The 16,031-nt window shown below is 49.2% G+C and overlaps 1 protein-coding gene across 3 annotated transcripts in view; it reads right to left on the bottom strand.

Moving 5' to 3' along the window:
- Positions 1–16,031, bottom strand: part of CDC27 (cell division cycle 27) — a 155,995-nt gene that overhangs the window by 119,848 nt on the left and 20,116 nt on the right. For all 3 annotated transcript variants that reach the window (XM_075350303.1, XM_075350304.1, XM_075350305.1), the window contains exons 3-4: positions 11,547–11,694; positions 1,089–1,214 (exon numbers count right to left, since the gene is read on the bottom strand). In XM_075350303.1, the coding sequence (XP_075206418.1) occupies positions 1,089–1,214; positions 11,547–11,694 (274 nt within the window). The remainder of the gene's footprint in view (positions 1–1,088; positions 1,215–11,546; positions 11,695–16,031) is intronic.

Below are 16,031 nucleotides of genomic sequence, written 5' to 3'. Positions count from 1 at the left end.
CACAGACACGTCATATGGGCATTAGTATAGAGCGGAATCACATTTTTACTGACATCTGACCGCTCCTACGATATCTCTAGGTTGTATACAGTGATGTTATCCAGGTACCTCAACAAATTCCCTTTGCAAGCCAGAGAAAAGTGGGAGTGACTTAGGCCCTATGACGGAGAAACAATGGGATGAGGTCCTGTCTCAGACTCCAAGCCTTGCTGTATCTGAAGGCCAACGACTGTCGCAGCTATTCTCACTGTATAGAGTGTACAGGACACCTAGTTATTACATAAGGTAGGGATTTGGAAAGATGATCTTTGTCCTAGGTTTGGGCAGGAGAATGCTAATCTAATGCACATGATGTGGTCCTGTGGGAGTATTGAAGACTACTGGAGGGCAGTATTAGAACTGATTGGGCAAGTTTTTAATTTACGTCTACAGCCAAGACCTGTTACATGTATTCTGGGTCTCCTGGAGGAGGGGTGGATTTGACTTCACCGGTGATGATTAGTTTTACAGGTCTCTTTTATTAGGCCAGGAAACTGTTGGCCTACCACTGGCTGGATCCGGCTCCTCCTGACATCTGGGAACTTAGGGAAAGAGTTAATACGGTACTTCGGCTGGAGAGGGCAGTATACCTTAAAAGAAATGCACTGAAGTTGTTCTATAACATCTGGGGGGGTCGTGGTTGGATACTCCAGGACTCCCCTCCTCGGCACTGCTACAAGACCGTATGGGAGACCAGATCCTTGTCCTCGTAACAGGTTGATAACTTACTGGAATGGGGTAAAACGCGTTTGCTGGAACGAATATGGTTGCTAATGATGTTGGGTAGTTTATATTATGGGTAGTATATTGGAAAATAATATGTACTTTGTGACTCAATGTTGTGGGGCATTGCCTGCAGGTGCACTGTTTATTATGTAACTTGTGTGTTTGTTACAGATTGGTTTTTTTCCCTTTTTCGGTAATGTCTTTGTGGGGAAACATTGTTATTGTGTTGTGTATTTTAGTTGATAAATAAAGATGAACCAGATTTTAAAAAAACTAAAAAAAACAAAAAACAATTTAGAGACCAGACAGGAGAACCAGCTTACCAATATACATGGCCGAGCAGCGACAGTGTAAAGCAGGCAGAGTCTCCAAACTCCGTAACTATCTCCTCCTGGCTCTTTTGTTTATTCAGGACTCCACCAGACAAGACCTGCTCCCCCTCAGCCAGTCTACAGGGGAAGAGACAAGATTATTAGACCTTAAAAATAAGCCTGGAATACAGAGAAAGGGCCAGATATTAAAAAGGTGTCCGACAGCAGCTTCTTTCACAACTGAGAACACAAGTGTGCTTAGTCAAGGCAGGTTTGCATGTGTATGCGAGGTTTGGAACAACAGTTTGACCAACGACGGTTTGGCTGAACAACGGTTTGACCAACAACTGTTACGTGCAGGTCAGCTTTAGGACATTTCTTTTCTTTGTTGATCGCCAGAAAACATCTCAATGTAAAAGGAACGCTACAGGAAAAGGTTGACATGTTTGAGCAAAGTGCAGGGCTTATGAAGGCTCTGCAAGGAGCTTAACACTACTTGCAGAGCAGAATAATTTTCTGTTTTTAAGGGCTCTTCTCCACTTGCGATTTCTATGTGCGAGTGCGATCAGATAGAAAATCAGATCACACTCGCATCAGTGTTAAATCAATTAGGCAGTGTCCTCTTGCTAAATGTTTTACGGCACGTCTCGTGCTCTCGGTGAAATCGCAGCATGCTGCGATTTCCCAGAGTCTCAGCTCTCGCACCCCCATGCAATCCTATGGGAGCGAGAGAGAAAAAAAAAAAATCAGAATCCGGGTGGCATGCGCATGTCATACAGATGGCATATGCATGTCACACGGATCCTTGACACTTGCATACCGCGTCAGACTGGCTATCGGAGGAATCTCCAGTAATACCAGTCCTGGCCGCGGTTACATGCACTGAACCCCGGAGCTGTCACCTGAGCTCCAGAGTGCAGCCTGAACAGCGAGCGCCGAGTGATTGATTCCCCGGAGATTGCTGTTCAGGTCAGCACAGCTACAGACAGACCGGGCTGATTTCTGGAGCTCAGGTGACCGCTCCGGGGTTCAGTGCAGGTAACCGTGGCCAGGACTGGTATTGCTAAAGATTCCTCCGGTAGCCAGTCTGACCCGGTATGCATAAACACTTACATAGCACCCGCATGACGCTCGCATGTCATACGGATGCTATGTGAGGAAAAAAAAAACAAAAACAAAAAAACACACACCGTACGCAGACCACACACTGGACACTCGACTCACGTTAGTAGCAGAGTGTCGCTGTGAATTTGTAAACCCAAGTGGAGAAGAGCCCTAGGTTTGCCTCTCTGTTGTGGAGCTATACACATTAAAAGTATTTGGCACCTAATGAGTTAATTTTCATTAAGTCCAAGTGCCTATCAGACAGATTTCACTGGGGGTGTGTCCTTTTTCTCCCTGTATGATGCAGACCAAATCATATGCAGGCAGCCACACAAAGGAAAGAAGAACTCGACCCCTCTAGATTAGAGTAAGATTCTCAGCATGTGAGATGTGGTGCTACAGATCTGATCTCCTGCACGGGTCAGTGACTTTCGCAGTGCCCCATTACAAACCCTTCTATCAGCTTTACTCTTCTCACAACACTGCCACCCCCCTTACACAGCACAACAGTCAAGAAATGCATCAGCATTACACTTGTGTTTTATACTCCGCTTGTAATCACTCTGCAGTGAAATCAGTGTGGACAGTACAGCAGAGGTGACAGCACTAAGAGCGGATACAAGGGTTTGTAATATACAGCTAAACTCAGCTGCACTGCCCCTCCCCCCACACTGACTGATGGAGGAGGCTAGACCACGAGATCGGGGCTGTATCATTACATCCCACACTGAGAAACCTGCTCTAAGCTACGGTGGGAGCGAGTTCTTCTTTCCTTTGAGTGTTGCTGCTTGCTTACGATTGCTCAACGTGTACACGGCCAAAATGAAAAATTATCTGGTAACACCCATTTGGACTTATCGAAAATTAACTCATTAGGGGCCAAATATTTTGAATGCTAGTAGCTCCACAACAGAGGTGAAAAAAAACCCCAAACTTTTTATTTCGCTCAACAGCCACTATTACCAGCTCAATTTGAAAAATTGCTGAAAGTTCCTCTTTAAAGGGAATCTTGTCACCAGGATTTCGTTACCCCATCTGAGCGCAGCATAAAGTGACCTTAATTCTAGTAATGTATCATTACCTTTGCTGTAAGTTTTTAAATTTTTGTTATCCGCTGAGCTCTGTATAACGCAGCCCACATCACCTATTGGCAGCTTTCTGCCTACACAGTGTACACAGAAAGCTGCCAGTCAGTGGAGGGGGTGGGGTTATACAGAGTTCATTAATATGAAAGAGTACCTGGCAGCAGGTTTACTAGTTTTGTAATGATAATCTGATAAAACCATGACTACAGCAAGTAGCCTAGTAAGTGACACACCTCTGGAATCAGAGACTCCTACATTAACCCCTTCAGCCCCCGGGCACTTTCCGTTTTTGCGTTTTTGTTTTTTGCTCCTTTTCTTCCAAGAGCCGTAACTTTTTTATTATTCCGTCAATCTTGCCATATGAGGGCTTGTTTTTTGCGGGACGAGTTGTACTTTTAAATGAAATCATAAGTTTTACCATATAGTGTACTGGAAAACGGCAAAAAAATTCCAAGTGCGGAAAAATTGCAAAAAAAGTGGGATCGTACAATAGTTTTTGGGATATTTTATTCACGGTGTTCACTATATGGTAAAACTGATGTCTGGGTGTGATGCCTCAGGTCGGTGCGAGTTTGTAGACACCAAACATGTATAGGTTTACTTGTATCTAAGGGGTTAAAAAAAATTCACAAGTTTGTCCAATAAAAGTGGCGCACGTTTTGCGCCATTTTCCGAAACACGTAGAGTTCTTATTTTTTGGGATCAATGGCTCAGTGATGGCTTATTTTTTGCGTCTCGAGCTGACGTTTATAATGGTACCATTTTTGCGCAGATGCTACGTTTTGATCGCCTGTTATTGCATTTTGCGCAAAACTTGCGGCGACCAAAAAACGTAATTTTGGCGTTTGGAATTTTTTTGCCACTACGCCGTTTACCAATCAGAATAATTGATTTTATATTTTGATAGATCGGGCATTTCTGAACGCGGCGATACCAAATATGTGTATATTTATTTATTTTTTAACCCTTTAATTTTCAATGGGGGGAAAGGGGGGTGATTTGAACTTTTAGGTTTTTTGTTTTTTTTTTATTTTTTAAAACTTTTTTTTTTACTTTTTTTTTTTATTTTACTAGTCCCCCTAGGGGGCTATAGCAATCAGCAATCCGATCGCTGATCGCTATCTGCTGATCACAGCAATACCGCTGTAATCAGCAGATTCACTCACTTTGGTTTTCCCTCTGCTCTCGGCCGAGGGAAAATGAAAGTGAAAGATCATAGCAGCAGGCGTCATCACATGACCCTGTGCTACGATGGCAACCACCGATAGTCACGTGATAACACACGTGACTTCCGGTGGGGGCGGCGGTAAGTAACAAACATGGCCGCGCGCATTTAAATCTTGCTGCCAGACTTTGGCAGCAAGATTTAAGGGGTTAATGGCCGCGGGTGGAAGCGATTCCACCCGCGGCTAGCAGGCACACATGTCAGCTGTTGAAAACAGCTGATATGTGTGCCGATCCACGCCGCCTGCCCGCGGCAGGGGGCGGGGCTTAACGGGACACGATCTATGACGGATAGATCCGTCCAAGGTCGTGAAGGGGTTAAGCTGCTTTCAGATTAGGTGACAAAAAAAAAAAAAAAAAGACATCACAGATTCCCTTTAGGATGTTATATAGCCATCTCACTGTGTATTATAGGATTCTTTGTGGCCAAAAGACCAGATCCTGGTGTCTGTGGTGACAATGGGAGACCATTAAACACTAAATTATTTAGTGAATATGGTTAGCACTCCAAAAAAAAAAAACAAAACAAAAACCCAAACATACTGATAGGGCATTTAGATTGTGAGCCACAATGGGGACAGTGTTGCCAATGTATGTAAAGCGCTGTGGAATTAATAGCGCTATATAAGTGAATAAATAATATTATATTATTATTAATAATATTGTTGTTATTATTAGCTATAATGTAGGGTGTAGGCCTTCCTGTCACTGCAGTGTTTAGGTCTCAGCCATGTGACCCCTGCAGCCAACTATGTATTTTTAAATTATTTCTTACATTAACTTAAAGAAGGGAATTTTGTTACTTACCGTAAATTCCTTTTCTTCTAGCTCTTATTGGGAGACCCAGACGATTGGGGTATAGCTACTGCCCTCCGGAGGCCACACAAAGCACTACACTAAAAAGTGCAAGGCCCCTCCCCTTCTGGCTATACCCCCCCGTGGTATCACGGGTTCTCCAGTTTTAGTGCCAAAGCAAGAAGGAGGAAGCCAATAACTGGTTTAAACAAATTAACTCCGAATAACGTCGGAGAACTGAAAAACCGTTCAACATGAACAACATGTGTACCCGCAAACAACCAAGAAATCCCGAAGGACAACAGGGCGGGTGCTGGGTCTCCCAATAAGAGCTAGAAGAAAAGGAATTTACGGTAAGTAACAAAATTCCCTTCTTCTTCAGCGCTCTATTGGGAGACCCAGACGATTGGGACGTCCAAAAGCTGTCCCTGGGTGGGTAAAGAGATACCTCATGTTAGAGCTGCAAAACAGCCCTCCCCTACGGGGATGTCACTGCCGCCTGCAGGACTCTTCTACCTAAGCTGGCATCCGCCGAAGCATAGGTATGCACCTGATAATGTTTGGTGAAAGTGTGCAGACTCGACCAGGTAGCTGCCTGGCACACCTGTTGAGCCGAAGCCTGGTGTCGTAGCGCCCAGGACGCACCCACGGCTCTGGTTGAATGGGCTTTCAGCCCTGAGAGAACCGGAAGCCCTGCAGAACGGTAGGCTTCCAGAATTGGTTCTTTGATCCATCGAGCCAGGGTGGCTTTAGAAGCCTGCAACCTCTTGCGCGTACCAGCGACAAGGGCATCGGAACGGCGTATGGGCGCCGTGCGGGAAATGTAGATTCTGAGTGCTCTCACCAGATCTAGCAAACGTAAACATTCTCATACCGGTGAACCGGATGAGTGCAAAAGGACGGTAAGGAGATATCCTGATTAAGATGAAACGAGGATACGACCTTAGGGAGAAACTCCGGAATGATGCGCAGCACTACCTTGTCCCGGTGAAAACACCAGGAAGGGAGCCTTGGATGACAGAGCTGCCAGCTCAGACACTCGCCGAAGCGATGTGATCGCAACGAGAAACGCCACCTTCTGTGACAGGCGAGAAAAGGAAACTTCCTTCAGAGGCTCGAAAGGCGGCTTCTGGAGAGCAACTAGAACCCTGTTCAGATCCCATGGATCTAACGGCCGCTTGTACGGGGGTACGATATGACAAACCCCCTGCGGGAACGTGCGCACCTTAGAAAGACGTGCTAGACGCTTCTGAAAAAACACGGATAGTGCTGAGACTTGCCCTTTGAGGGAGTCTAGCGACAAGCCCTTTTCTAACTCCTATTGTAGGAAGGAAAGAAAAGTAGGCAATGCAAATGGCCAGGGAGACACTCCCTGAGTAGAGCACCAGATTAAGAAAATCTTCCACGTTCTGTGGTAGATCTTAGCAGACGTGGGCTTCCTAGCCTGTCTCATGGTGGCAACGACCCCTTGGGATAATCCTGAAGACGCTAGGATCCAGGACACAAAGGCCACACAGTCAGGTTCAGGGCCGCAGAATTCCGATGGAGAAAACGGCCCTTGAGACAGTAAGTCTGGTCGGTCTGGTAGTGACCCCGGTCGGCCGACCGTGAGATGCCACAGATCCGGGTACCACGATCTCCTCGGCCAGTCTGGTGCGACGAGTATGACGCGGCTGCAATCGGATCTGATTTTTGCGCAGTACTCTGGGCAAGAGTGCCAGAGGTGGAAACACATATGTGAGCCGGAACTGCGACCAATCTTGCACTAAGGCGTCTGCCGCCAGAGCTCTGTGATCGCGCGATCGTGCCATAAATGCCGGGACCTTGTTGGTGTGCCGAGACGCCATTAGGTCGACGTCCGGCGCCCCCCAGCGGCAACAGATTTCCTGAAACACGTCCGGGTGAAGGGACCATTCCCCCGCGTCCATGCCCTGGCGACTGAGGAAGTCTGCTTCCCAGTTTTCTACGCCCGGGATGTGAACTGCGGATATGGTGGATGCTGTGTCCTCCACCCACATGAGGATTCGCCGGACTTCCTGGAAGGCTGCTGACTGCGTGTCCCTCCTTGGTGGTTGATGTATGCCACCGCTGTGGAGATGTCCGACTGGATTCGGATCTGCTCTCTTTCTAGCCACTTCTGGAAAGCTAATAGGGTAAGATACCCTGCCCCGATTTCCAGAACATCGATCTGAAGGGTGGACTCCTGCTGAGTCCACGTCCCCTGAGCCATGTGGCGGAGACAAACTGCTCCCCACCCTGACAGACTCGTATCTGTCGTGACCACTGCCCAGGATGGGGGCTATGACAATGAGGTGGGAATAAGCCACTATTGCAGAGAGTCCTCGGCCGTCAGGGAAAGGGAGACTTCCCGTCCAGGGAGGTTGACTGCCCATCCCATTGGCGGAGAATGTCCCATTGCCGTTGGCGCAGATGAAACTGCGCAAAGAGAACTGCCTCGATGGCTGCCACCATCTTCCTTAGGAAGTGCATGAGGCGCCTTAAGGGGTGCGACTGGCCTTGAAGGAGAGACTGCACCTCTGTCTGCAGTGAACGCTGCTGGTTCAGCGGAAGCTTCACTATGGCTGATAGAGTATGAAACTCCATGCCGAGATACGTTAGTGATTGAGTCGGAGACAGATTTGACCTTGCCAAATTGATGATCCACCCGAAAGTCTGGAGAGTCTCCAGCGTAACATTCAGGCTGCGTTGGCATGCCTCGAGGGAGGGTGCTTTGACGAGTAGATCGTCCAAGTACGGGATCACCGGGTGTCCCTGAGAGTGCAAGACTGCTACCACTGCTGCCATGACCTTGGTGAACACCCGTGGGGCTGTCGCCAGACTGAATGGCAGAGCTACGAACTGAAGATGTTCGTCTCCTATCACCAAACGTAGAAAACGTTGGTGCTCCGTAGCAATTGGCACGTGGAGATAGGCATCTTTGATGTCTGTTGAGGCAAGGAAGTCTCCTCGAGACATTGAGGCAATGACGGATCGGAGGGATCCCATCCGGAACCGCCTGGCGTTCGCATGCTCGTTGAGCAGTTTCAGGACCAGAACAGGACGGAAGGAACCGTCCATTTTTGGAGCCCCAAAGAGATTGGAGTACAAACCCTCGCCCTCGTTCCTGAGGGGGGACAGGGATCACCACTCCTTCTGCTCTTAGCGCGTCCACCGCCTGCAGCAGGGCATCTGCTCGGTGGAGAGGTGGGGCCGTTCTGAAGAATGGAGTCGGAGGACGAGAACAGAACACTGTCCTGTGCACGTGAGCACAATGTCCGTCACCCACCGGTCTGTGACCTGTGGCAGCTAAATGTCGCCAAAGGCGGGGGAGTCTGCCATCAACCGCGGATGCGGAGAGAGAGAGAGAGAGAGAGAGATAGAGCTGAGAGTCCTGAGGAGACCGCCTTGGTAGCGGTTCCTCCGACTGCCTTCCTTGGGCGGGATTGAGCCCGGCCGGAATCTGAGCCCGTCTGAGGTTTTGTAGCCCTTTTGCACGAGGACAATTGGGACCTGCCGGAGCTTGGGAAGGACCGAAACCTCGACTGTACTTTTAGGACAGTATTAACAGGGTAAGTCGCAGTGCAGACATTGCGGGGTTACGGACGCCTCTGCGGTACAGATGTCCCTGCTCAAGGTCAGCTGCGCAAGAACAGCTGAAAAGGTTAGGTTGCCAATACGGCTGTGGATGCCGGAGCAACCGACACGCCGATAGCCTCCTAGACAGATTTCAACCAGAGTCCATCTGTCTGTGAATGGCATCTTTAAGTGAAGCCCCATCTCCAGTGCAACTATGGCTCTATATGCAAGCCTGGAGATTGGAGAATCCACCTTTGGACCCTGGGTCCAGCGCTGACCACGTCAGGGGAAAAGGGATAACGTGTATCCTAAAAACGTTTGGAGAAGACGCTTATCTGGTAAGCGTGGTGTTCCTGGACTGCTTCTCTGAAGTCAGCGTGGCCAGAAAAAAACTCAATATCTGCGTGAGATACTGAAAAGGAACTTCTCCTGTTCGTCTCCTATCTCCACTGGGGGAGCTGAGGGAGAAAGATCCAACCTTCCATTGATGGACGGTATAGGATCATTCCGTATGGCGTTACCACCCGGTGTATCCGGATTGAGAGCGATGTCAGTATCAAAGCCCTGAAGAGCTGCCTTTTGGTCAAGTAGATTGCCCATGGGTGCAAGTCTCTATATTATGACTACTCCGTCCCTGTCCATGGACAGGGTTGACAGGAGGTTTCTTTGGCCACAACTAGTAGAGCCCCGGCAGACGAAGTGCTAGAGACCCCGGCAGACGACGTGCTACAGGGGAGCATGCACACAATGGGACGGTGTCATGAACAGCATCCCATGTAGTAAAAACAGCACTGAAATCTGTGTTGCTTTTTTGCCGCTGCCGACTAGCTATCTAGAAGTATATAGCCAAGATTGGTGACCGTACATTGCAATGTATAGCATACAGGCATAAAGTACAAAAGACCACTGCAGCACAAGCAATACAAGCAGCATAGAAGCCTGTGCCCTGGCACCCCTGCTCTTCTGCTGCTGTATACTAGTCATCTAGGGGAATATAGCCCAGAAGAGTGACCCTACAGTGCAATGTATAGCATACAAGCACAAGTACAAATGAACACTGCAGCACATGCAATACAAGCAGCATAGAAGCCTGTGCCCTGGCACCCCAGCTCTTCTGCTGCTGTAGACTAGTCATCTCGGGGAATATGGCCCAGAAGAGTGACCATACAGTGCTATGTATAGCATACAAGCACAAGTACAAATGCACACTGCAGCCCATGCAATACAAGCAGCATAGAAAAAAACCTGTGCCCCAGCACCCTTGGTTTTCTGCTGCTGTAGTCTAGCCATTCCAGGAGAATATAGCTAAGACTAGCGACTGTACAGTGCAATGTATAGCATATAAGCATAAACACAAATGAACACCTCAGTCGTGCAATACAAGCAGCCTAGAAAGCCTGTGCCTTAGCACACCTGCTTTCCTGCTGCTGATGTGTCGCTCCCCAAGCGGGCATATAGCGACCTATGCAGTAAAAAACAACACATGTACACACTGCAGTTATATCGTGGTCAGCACTATGTGTGCCTCTTACCGCCCGCCTATAAGCGGGTGTATGGTCGCCACCGTCCTGCCTTGGTGCCGAAAGTCCGAGCTCGGACTGCAGTAATGGCTGCCGGCTTCTTCCCCAGCTCATGTGAGGAGGGGCGGGCCGTGGGCGTGCCCCCAAGGCAGAGCGGGAATCCGGCGTCCGACAGTGTGCAGTGAGAGGGCTGGAGCATGTAAAAAGGCTCCAGCCCTCGGCGCTGCTGATTGCTCAGCGCCTGTCCCCTTCCCTGAGTGACAGGGAGGGGGCGGGAACGAAGCGGCACTAGGCCGCAGAAGCCGGGGACTGGATTTATAAGCGCCGCCGCCGTAAAAGCGCGGTCGGCGCCCAGTCCCCGGCGAACTACAAGTCCCAGCCGCGCCGCCGCTCCCGGAGCGTCCGGCGCGGTAGTTCCCAAAACACAAAGTCACTCAGCAAAGCTGCAGTGACTGTAACCCTTTACTGTCCCCGGCGCACTAGCACACCCAGCAAGTCTGGAGTGTGCTGTGCCTGTGTGTACGGGGACACAGAGTACCTGTAATGGTGCAGGGCCATGTCCCTGAACGGTACTCCAGCTCCGTATCCAGCAGGTTCAAATGGGTCTGTGGATGGAGCCCGGCGTCAGAGCTTTGAGGCCGGCAGGATCCCACTTCCTCAGAGCCCCTCAGGGGGATGTGGAAGGAAAGCAGCATGTGGGCTCCAGCCTCCGTACCAGCAATAGGTACCTCAACCTTACAATACCATCAACGGGTGAGAAGGGAGCATGCTGGGGGCCCTATATGGGCCCTCTTTTCTTCCATCCGAAATAGTCAGCAGCTACTGCTGACTAAAATCTGTGGAGCTATGCGTGGATGTCTGACCTCCTTCGCACAAAGCTTGAAAACTGGAGAACCCGTGATACCACGGGGGAATATAGCCAGAAGGGGAGGGGCCTTGCACTTTTTAGTGTAGTGCTTTGTGTGGCCTCCGGAGGGCAGTAGCTATACCCCAATCGTCTGGGTCTCCCAATAGAGCGCTGAAGAAATTTACTTTGAAATATATTGCCTCTATTGTTAGAGTACTAGACCCCATCAATATATTGGATCTAACCATTACTAAAAAAAAAAAAAAAAATAAAAAAAGGTTCCTGGATGGAAGTGAGAAGAAGATAAAACAGCACTCACTTGCTAAGGTCCACGCAGCATTTCGCAAGAAGGTATTTACATTGTGGGGTGGCACAGCTATGGGTTTTCAGGAGCCGGTAAGCCTTATACGCTTTTCCTGAGCGGTAATAACATGTGGCTAGGAGAAATAATGCCTCTTCTGAATGCACTGCAGAAAAGACAAACACTCAAGTCATATACATCTATACCACACAGGACAATATACAATATATAGCCATTTAACCAGTCCACTATAGCACCTCGACTGGTAGGGTGCTCTCCTCCCCTTTTACACTTTGTTTAGGCGTTACCTCTCCCATCAACATTGCTGGCAACTATCTGCACATACCAGCAAATACTAGTGAAGGGAGTGGGCTGGCCAATCCATGTGACAATATGACATAACAACTGACCACCGGGGGTCCCTGTAAGTCAGCATTTGGGGGAAACTGCAAGTGGACATGGTTTATCCAAAATTAATAAAACCTTTAAAAAGGAAGAGATTACATGCAGCAACTCACTGCGAGGCTGAATCTCCACCTAACGTTGTGAGCCAATGATTATACCGTATTTTTCGCTTTATAAGACGCACTTTTGTTCCCCCAAATTTTGGGGGAAAGTAGGGGGTGCGTCTTATAAACCGAATATACGGATTATATACTGCAGGGTCCAGGGGAGGTGGGGGGCCGCTCTGGAGCAGTGCTGGGGGCTGCTAGGGGGGCTGGTAGAGGCTTGTGAAGCTGCGGGCGGCAGCGTTTGATCTCCTGCACCCGCTCATATAATATGCACAGCCGCTGTCCATCACCATGGTGCTGAAACTGCACCGCGGCGATCGGCTGGGGGAGCTGCGCATATTATCTGCCTGTGCTTACCTTTGATCGCACATGCCTCCTCCCCCTGTGTTAGATATGGCCCCCATGCTGCTGCTCATAGTAAAATAATAAACTCTTTACTCACCTCCTCCAGCGTGTCTGCCCGGTCTCCCTCCTGCCGCTGTGATCAGGCACGCAGAGATGTCACACTGCTGTGCTGATCACATGACCGGACCGTGAACCAGGAAATGCAGGAGACAGGAGGAGCTCAACCCCGAGGAGGGAGACGAGACAGGACAGTGCTGGAGAAGGTAAGGAAAGTTTATTTTACTAAAAGCAGCAGCCGGGGGCCGTGTGCGCCAGCCACAGGGGGCCGTGTGCGCCAGCCACAGGGGGCCGTGTGCGCCAGCCACAGGGGGCCGTGTGCGCCAGCCACAGGGGGCCGTGTGCGCCAGCCACAGGGGGCCGTGTGCGCCAGCCACAGGGGGCCGTGTGCGCCAGCCACAGGGGGCTATATTCAATATAAAGTGACCATATCCAGATTAAGGGGGCTAATTGTAGGATGGGTGGCTATGAGGGACATATACTCTATATGATTTGTTAGACAGACACTGGCATTATAAGACTGACCCCATTTTTAAAAAAAAAAAAAAAAAAATATTCTCTATTCCTTCACCAAATTTGGGGGTGCGTCTTATAAAGCAAAAAATACGGTAAAACAAAATCGTGCTGCAATAAGGCACTGCGGTGTACAAAGGTTTGGCTATTTGTATCCTCACCCTAGAAGGGGTGTAAGGATAAAATGTGATCTGTAAGGTTCCACGATCAACATGAACTTTGAGAGATCCGTTTTTCACGTGCATGTGCATTTTTTTTTTCACAGATAGAAATAAACCCTGTTCTACACATTTCCAAGTGAAACTCCACTTCATCAGGAAATTCAACCAATCGGTGGCATTAAAGGGAACCTGTCAGGTCTAATATGCACCCAGAACCACGAGCAGTTCTGGGTGTATATTGCTAATCCCTGCCTAACCGTCCCAGTATACACTAGTATAGATAAAGATATCTTTAGAAAAAAATTCTAAAGATCTTATCTCGTATACTAATGAGCGAGGGGTCTAGTCCTCTGGGCGTTAGTTCCCCGGCCAGTCGCCTCTCATTAGCATGTTAGCACACCCACAGGGACCTACTATCAGGCTAATGAATACACAGCATCACAGGATGATCTCACTCACCTCTCCACCGCCATCGCGTCCGACGGGGGATTTCGGCTCAGTGTGCATGACCCCGGAGTTCCAGTCATGCGCACTATGAAGCCAGATGTACGCGTCCTGGCTTGAAACTGAAGTAGTGCGCATGACCCAAACTCCGAGGTCATGCGCACTGAGTCGAAATCCAGCGATGGCGGCGGAGAGGCGAGTGAGATCATGGTGTGACGCTGTGTATTCATTAGCATGTTAGCATACCCACACGGACGTACTAACATGCTAATGAGGGGCGACTAACGCCCAGGGGACTAGTCCCTGAGCTCATTAGCATACACTAAAATCTTTAGAATTACCGTATTTTTCGGACTATAAGACGCACCGGACTATAAGACGCACCCTGGTTTTAGAGGAGGAAAATAGGAAAATAAAACTTTAAGCAAAAAATGTGGTCATGACACACTTATGGGGCGAGGATTTGCTGCTGACACTTATGGGGGTAATGTCCCCAAATTCTCTACTAAGGTACCCCATCCTGGTAATGATCCTCCTGCCTTGTATATGATCCTGCTATATACCCCCATCCTGCTTATATACCAACATCCTGCTCATATTCCCCCATCCTACTCATATACTCCCAGCCTGCTCATATACTCCCATCCTGTTCATATACCCCCCATCCGTCCTGCTCATATACCCCCATCCTGTTCATATACCCCCATCCTGTTCATATACCCCCATCCCGTTCATATACCCCCATCCCGTTCATATACCCCCATCCCGTTCATATACCCCCATCCCGTTCATATACCCCCATCCATCCTGCTCATATACTGCCATCCTGTTCATATTCCCCCATCCATCCTGCTCATATACTGCCATCCTGTTCATATACCCCCCATCCATCCTGCTCATATACCCCCATCCTGTTCATATACCCACATCTTGTTCATATACCCCCATCCCGTTCATATACCCCCATCCCGTTCATATACCCCCATCCATCCTGCTCATATACTGCCATCCTGTTCATATACCCCCCATCCATCCTGCTCATATACCCCCATCCTGTTCATATACCCCCCATCCATCCTGCTCATATACCCCCATCCCGTTCATATACCCCCATCCCGTTCATATACCCCCATCCCGTTCATATACCCCCATCCATCCTGCTCATATACTGCCATCCTGTTCATATTCCCCCATCCATCCTGCTCATATACTGCCATCCTGTTCATATACCCCCCATCCATCCTGCTCATATACCCCCATCCTGTTCATATACCCACATCTTGTTCATATACCCCCATCCCGTTCATATACCCCCATCCCGTTCATATACCCCCATCCATCCTGCTCATATACTGCCATCCTGCTCATATACCCCCATCCTGTTCATATACCCCCCATCCCTCCTGCTCATATACTCCCATCCTGCTCATATACCATCCTGGTATATGGCCTGTATCCTATAGCACAGAGAAAAACAAACGTTTATACTCACCTTTTCCTCACTCCCTCCAGCACCGATCATCTTCCTCTCTGCGCTGCTGACGTGTGTGTGTGTGTGTGTGTGTGTGTGTGTGTAGCCGTTCCCCTGCAGCACGCGATGTCTTCCTGTCTGTGCCGGTCAGCTGATCAGCACAGATCAGCTGACCGGCACAGACAGGAAGACATCGCGTGCTGCAGGGAGACGGCTCCACACACACGGGGACGGGTGAGTGTACTGATTCACTGCACCCCGCGCTGATAATGACGCGCGGGGGGCAGTGAATACAGCCGCACATGATCACTCCAGGCTGTAGTTGCCAGGGGTGATCATGCGGACCGGCTCTTTACTATGCGCGTGTTCCCGCTCCTCCTCCCGCCCACCTGTCAGCGCCGGCTTCTGCGCTGAGAAATGGGCGGGAGGATGAGCGTGCATATGTAATGAGTGGGCCCAAGTGGTCACAGCAGGCTGCTACAGCCTGCTCGTGCCCCCGATGACCCGCTCCACCGCAGCACCTCATTCCCCGCAGCCACAGTCAGACCATAAGACGCACCCCCAACTTTCCCCCAACATTTGGGGGAAAAAAAGTGTGTCTTATGGTCCGAAAAATACGGTACCTTTTCTAAACATCTTTATCTATGCTAGTGTATACAGGGACGGTTAGGCAGGGATTAGCAATATGCACCCAGAACTGCTCGTGGTTCTAGGTGCATATTGCACCTGAAAAGTTCTCTTTAAGGCATATGAATCCTGTGGCAACTGTACTACGTTGGTATAATGTCACAACCACACAAGGTGAGGAACCAGCACTCCATTTCTTTTCTTTTTTTGGTAGGACCCTATTGCACTTGTCTATCCTAAGTAATCTATTCAACATGTACTGTGACATACTTTAGCAGAGCATTATTCCCTCCCTTCAGAAACTGGTCCGACCCTAAGTACACCTAAAAGACATTACTGCCTTGCTAAAGGAACTGAGGGTAAAGGTGCTGGA

This window comes from Anomaloglossus baeobatrachus, chromosome 5 (assembly GCF_048569485.1).
Source record: "Anomaloglossus baeobatrachus isolate aAnoBae1 chromosome 5, aAnoBae1.hap1, whole genome shotgun sequence".
NCBI classification, from domain to species: domain Eukaryota; kingdom Metazoa; phylum Chordata; class Amphibia; order Anura; family Aromobatidae; genus Anomaloglossus; species Anomaloglossus baeobatrachus.
The sequence above is the reverse complement of the archived record's forward strand: the minus strand, read 5'-3'. Positions and strand labels throughout refer to the sequence as shown.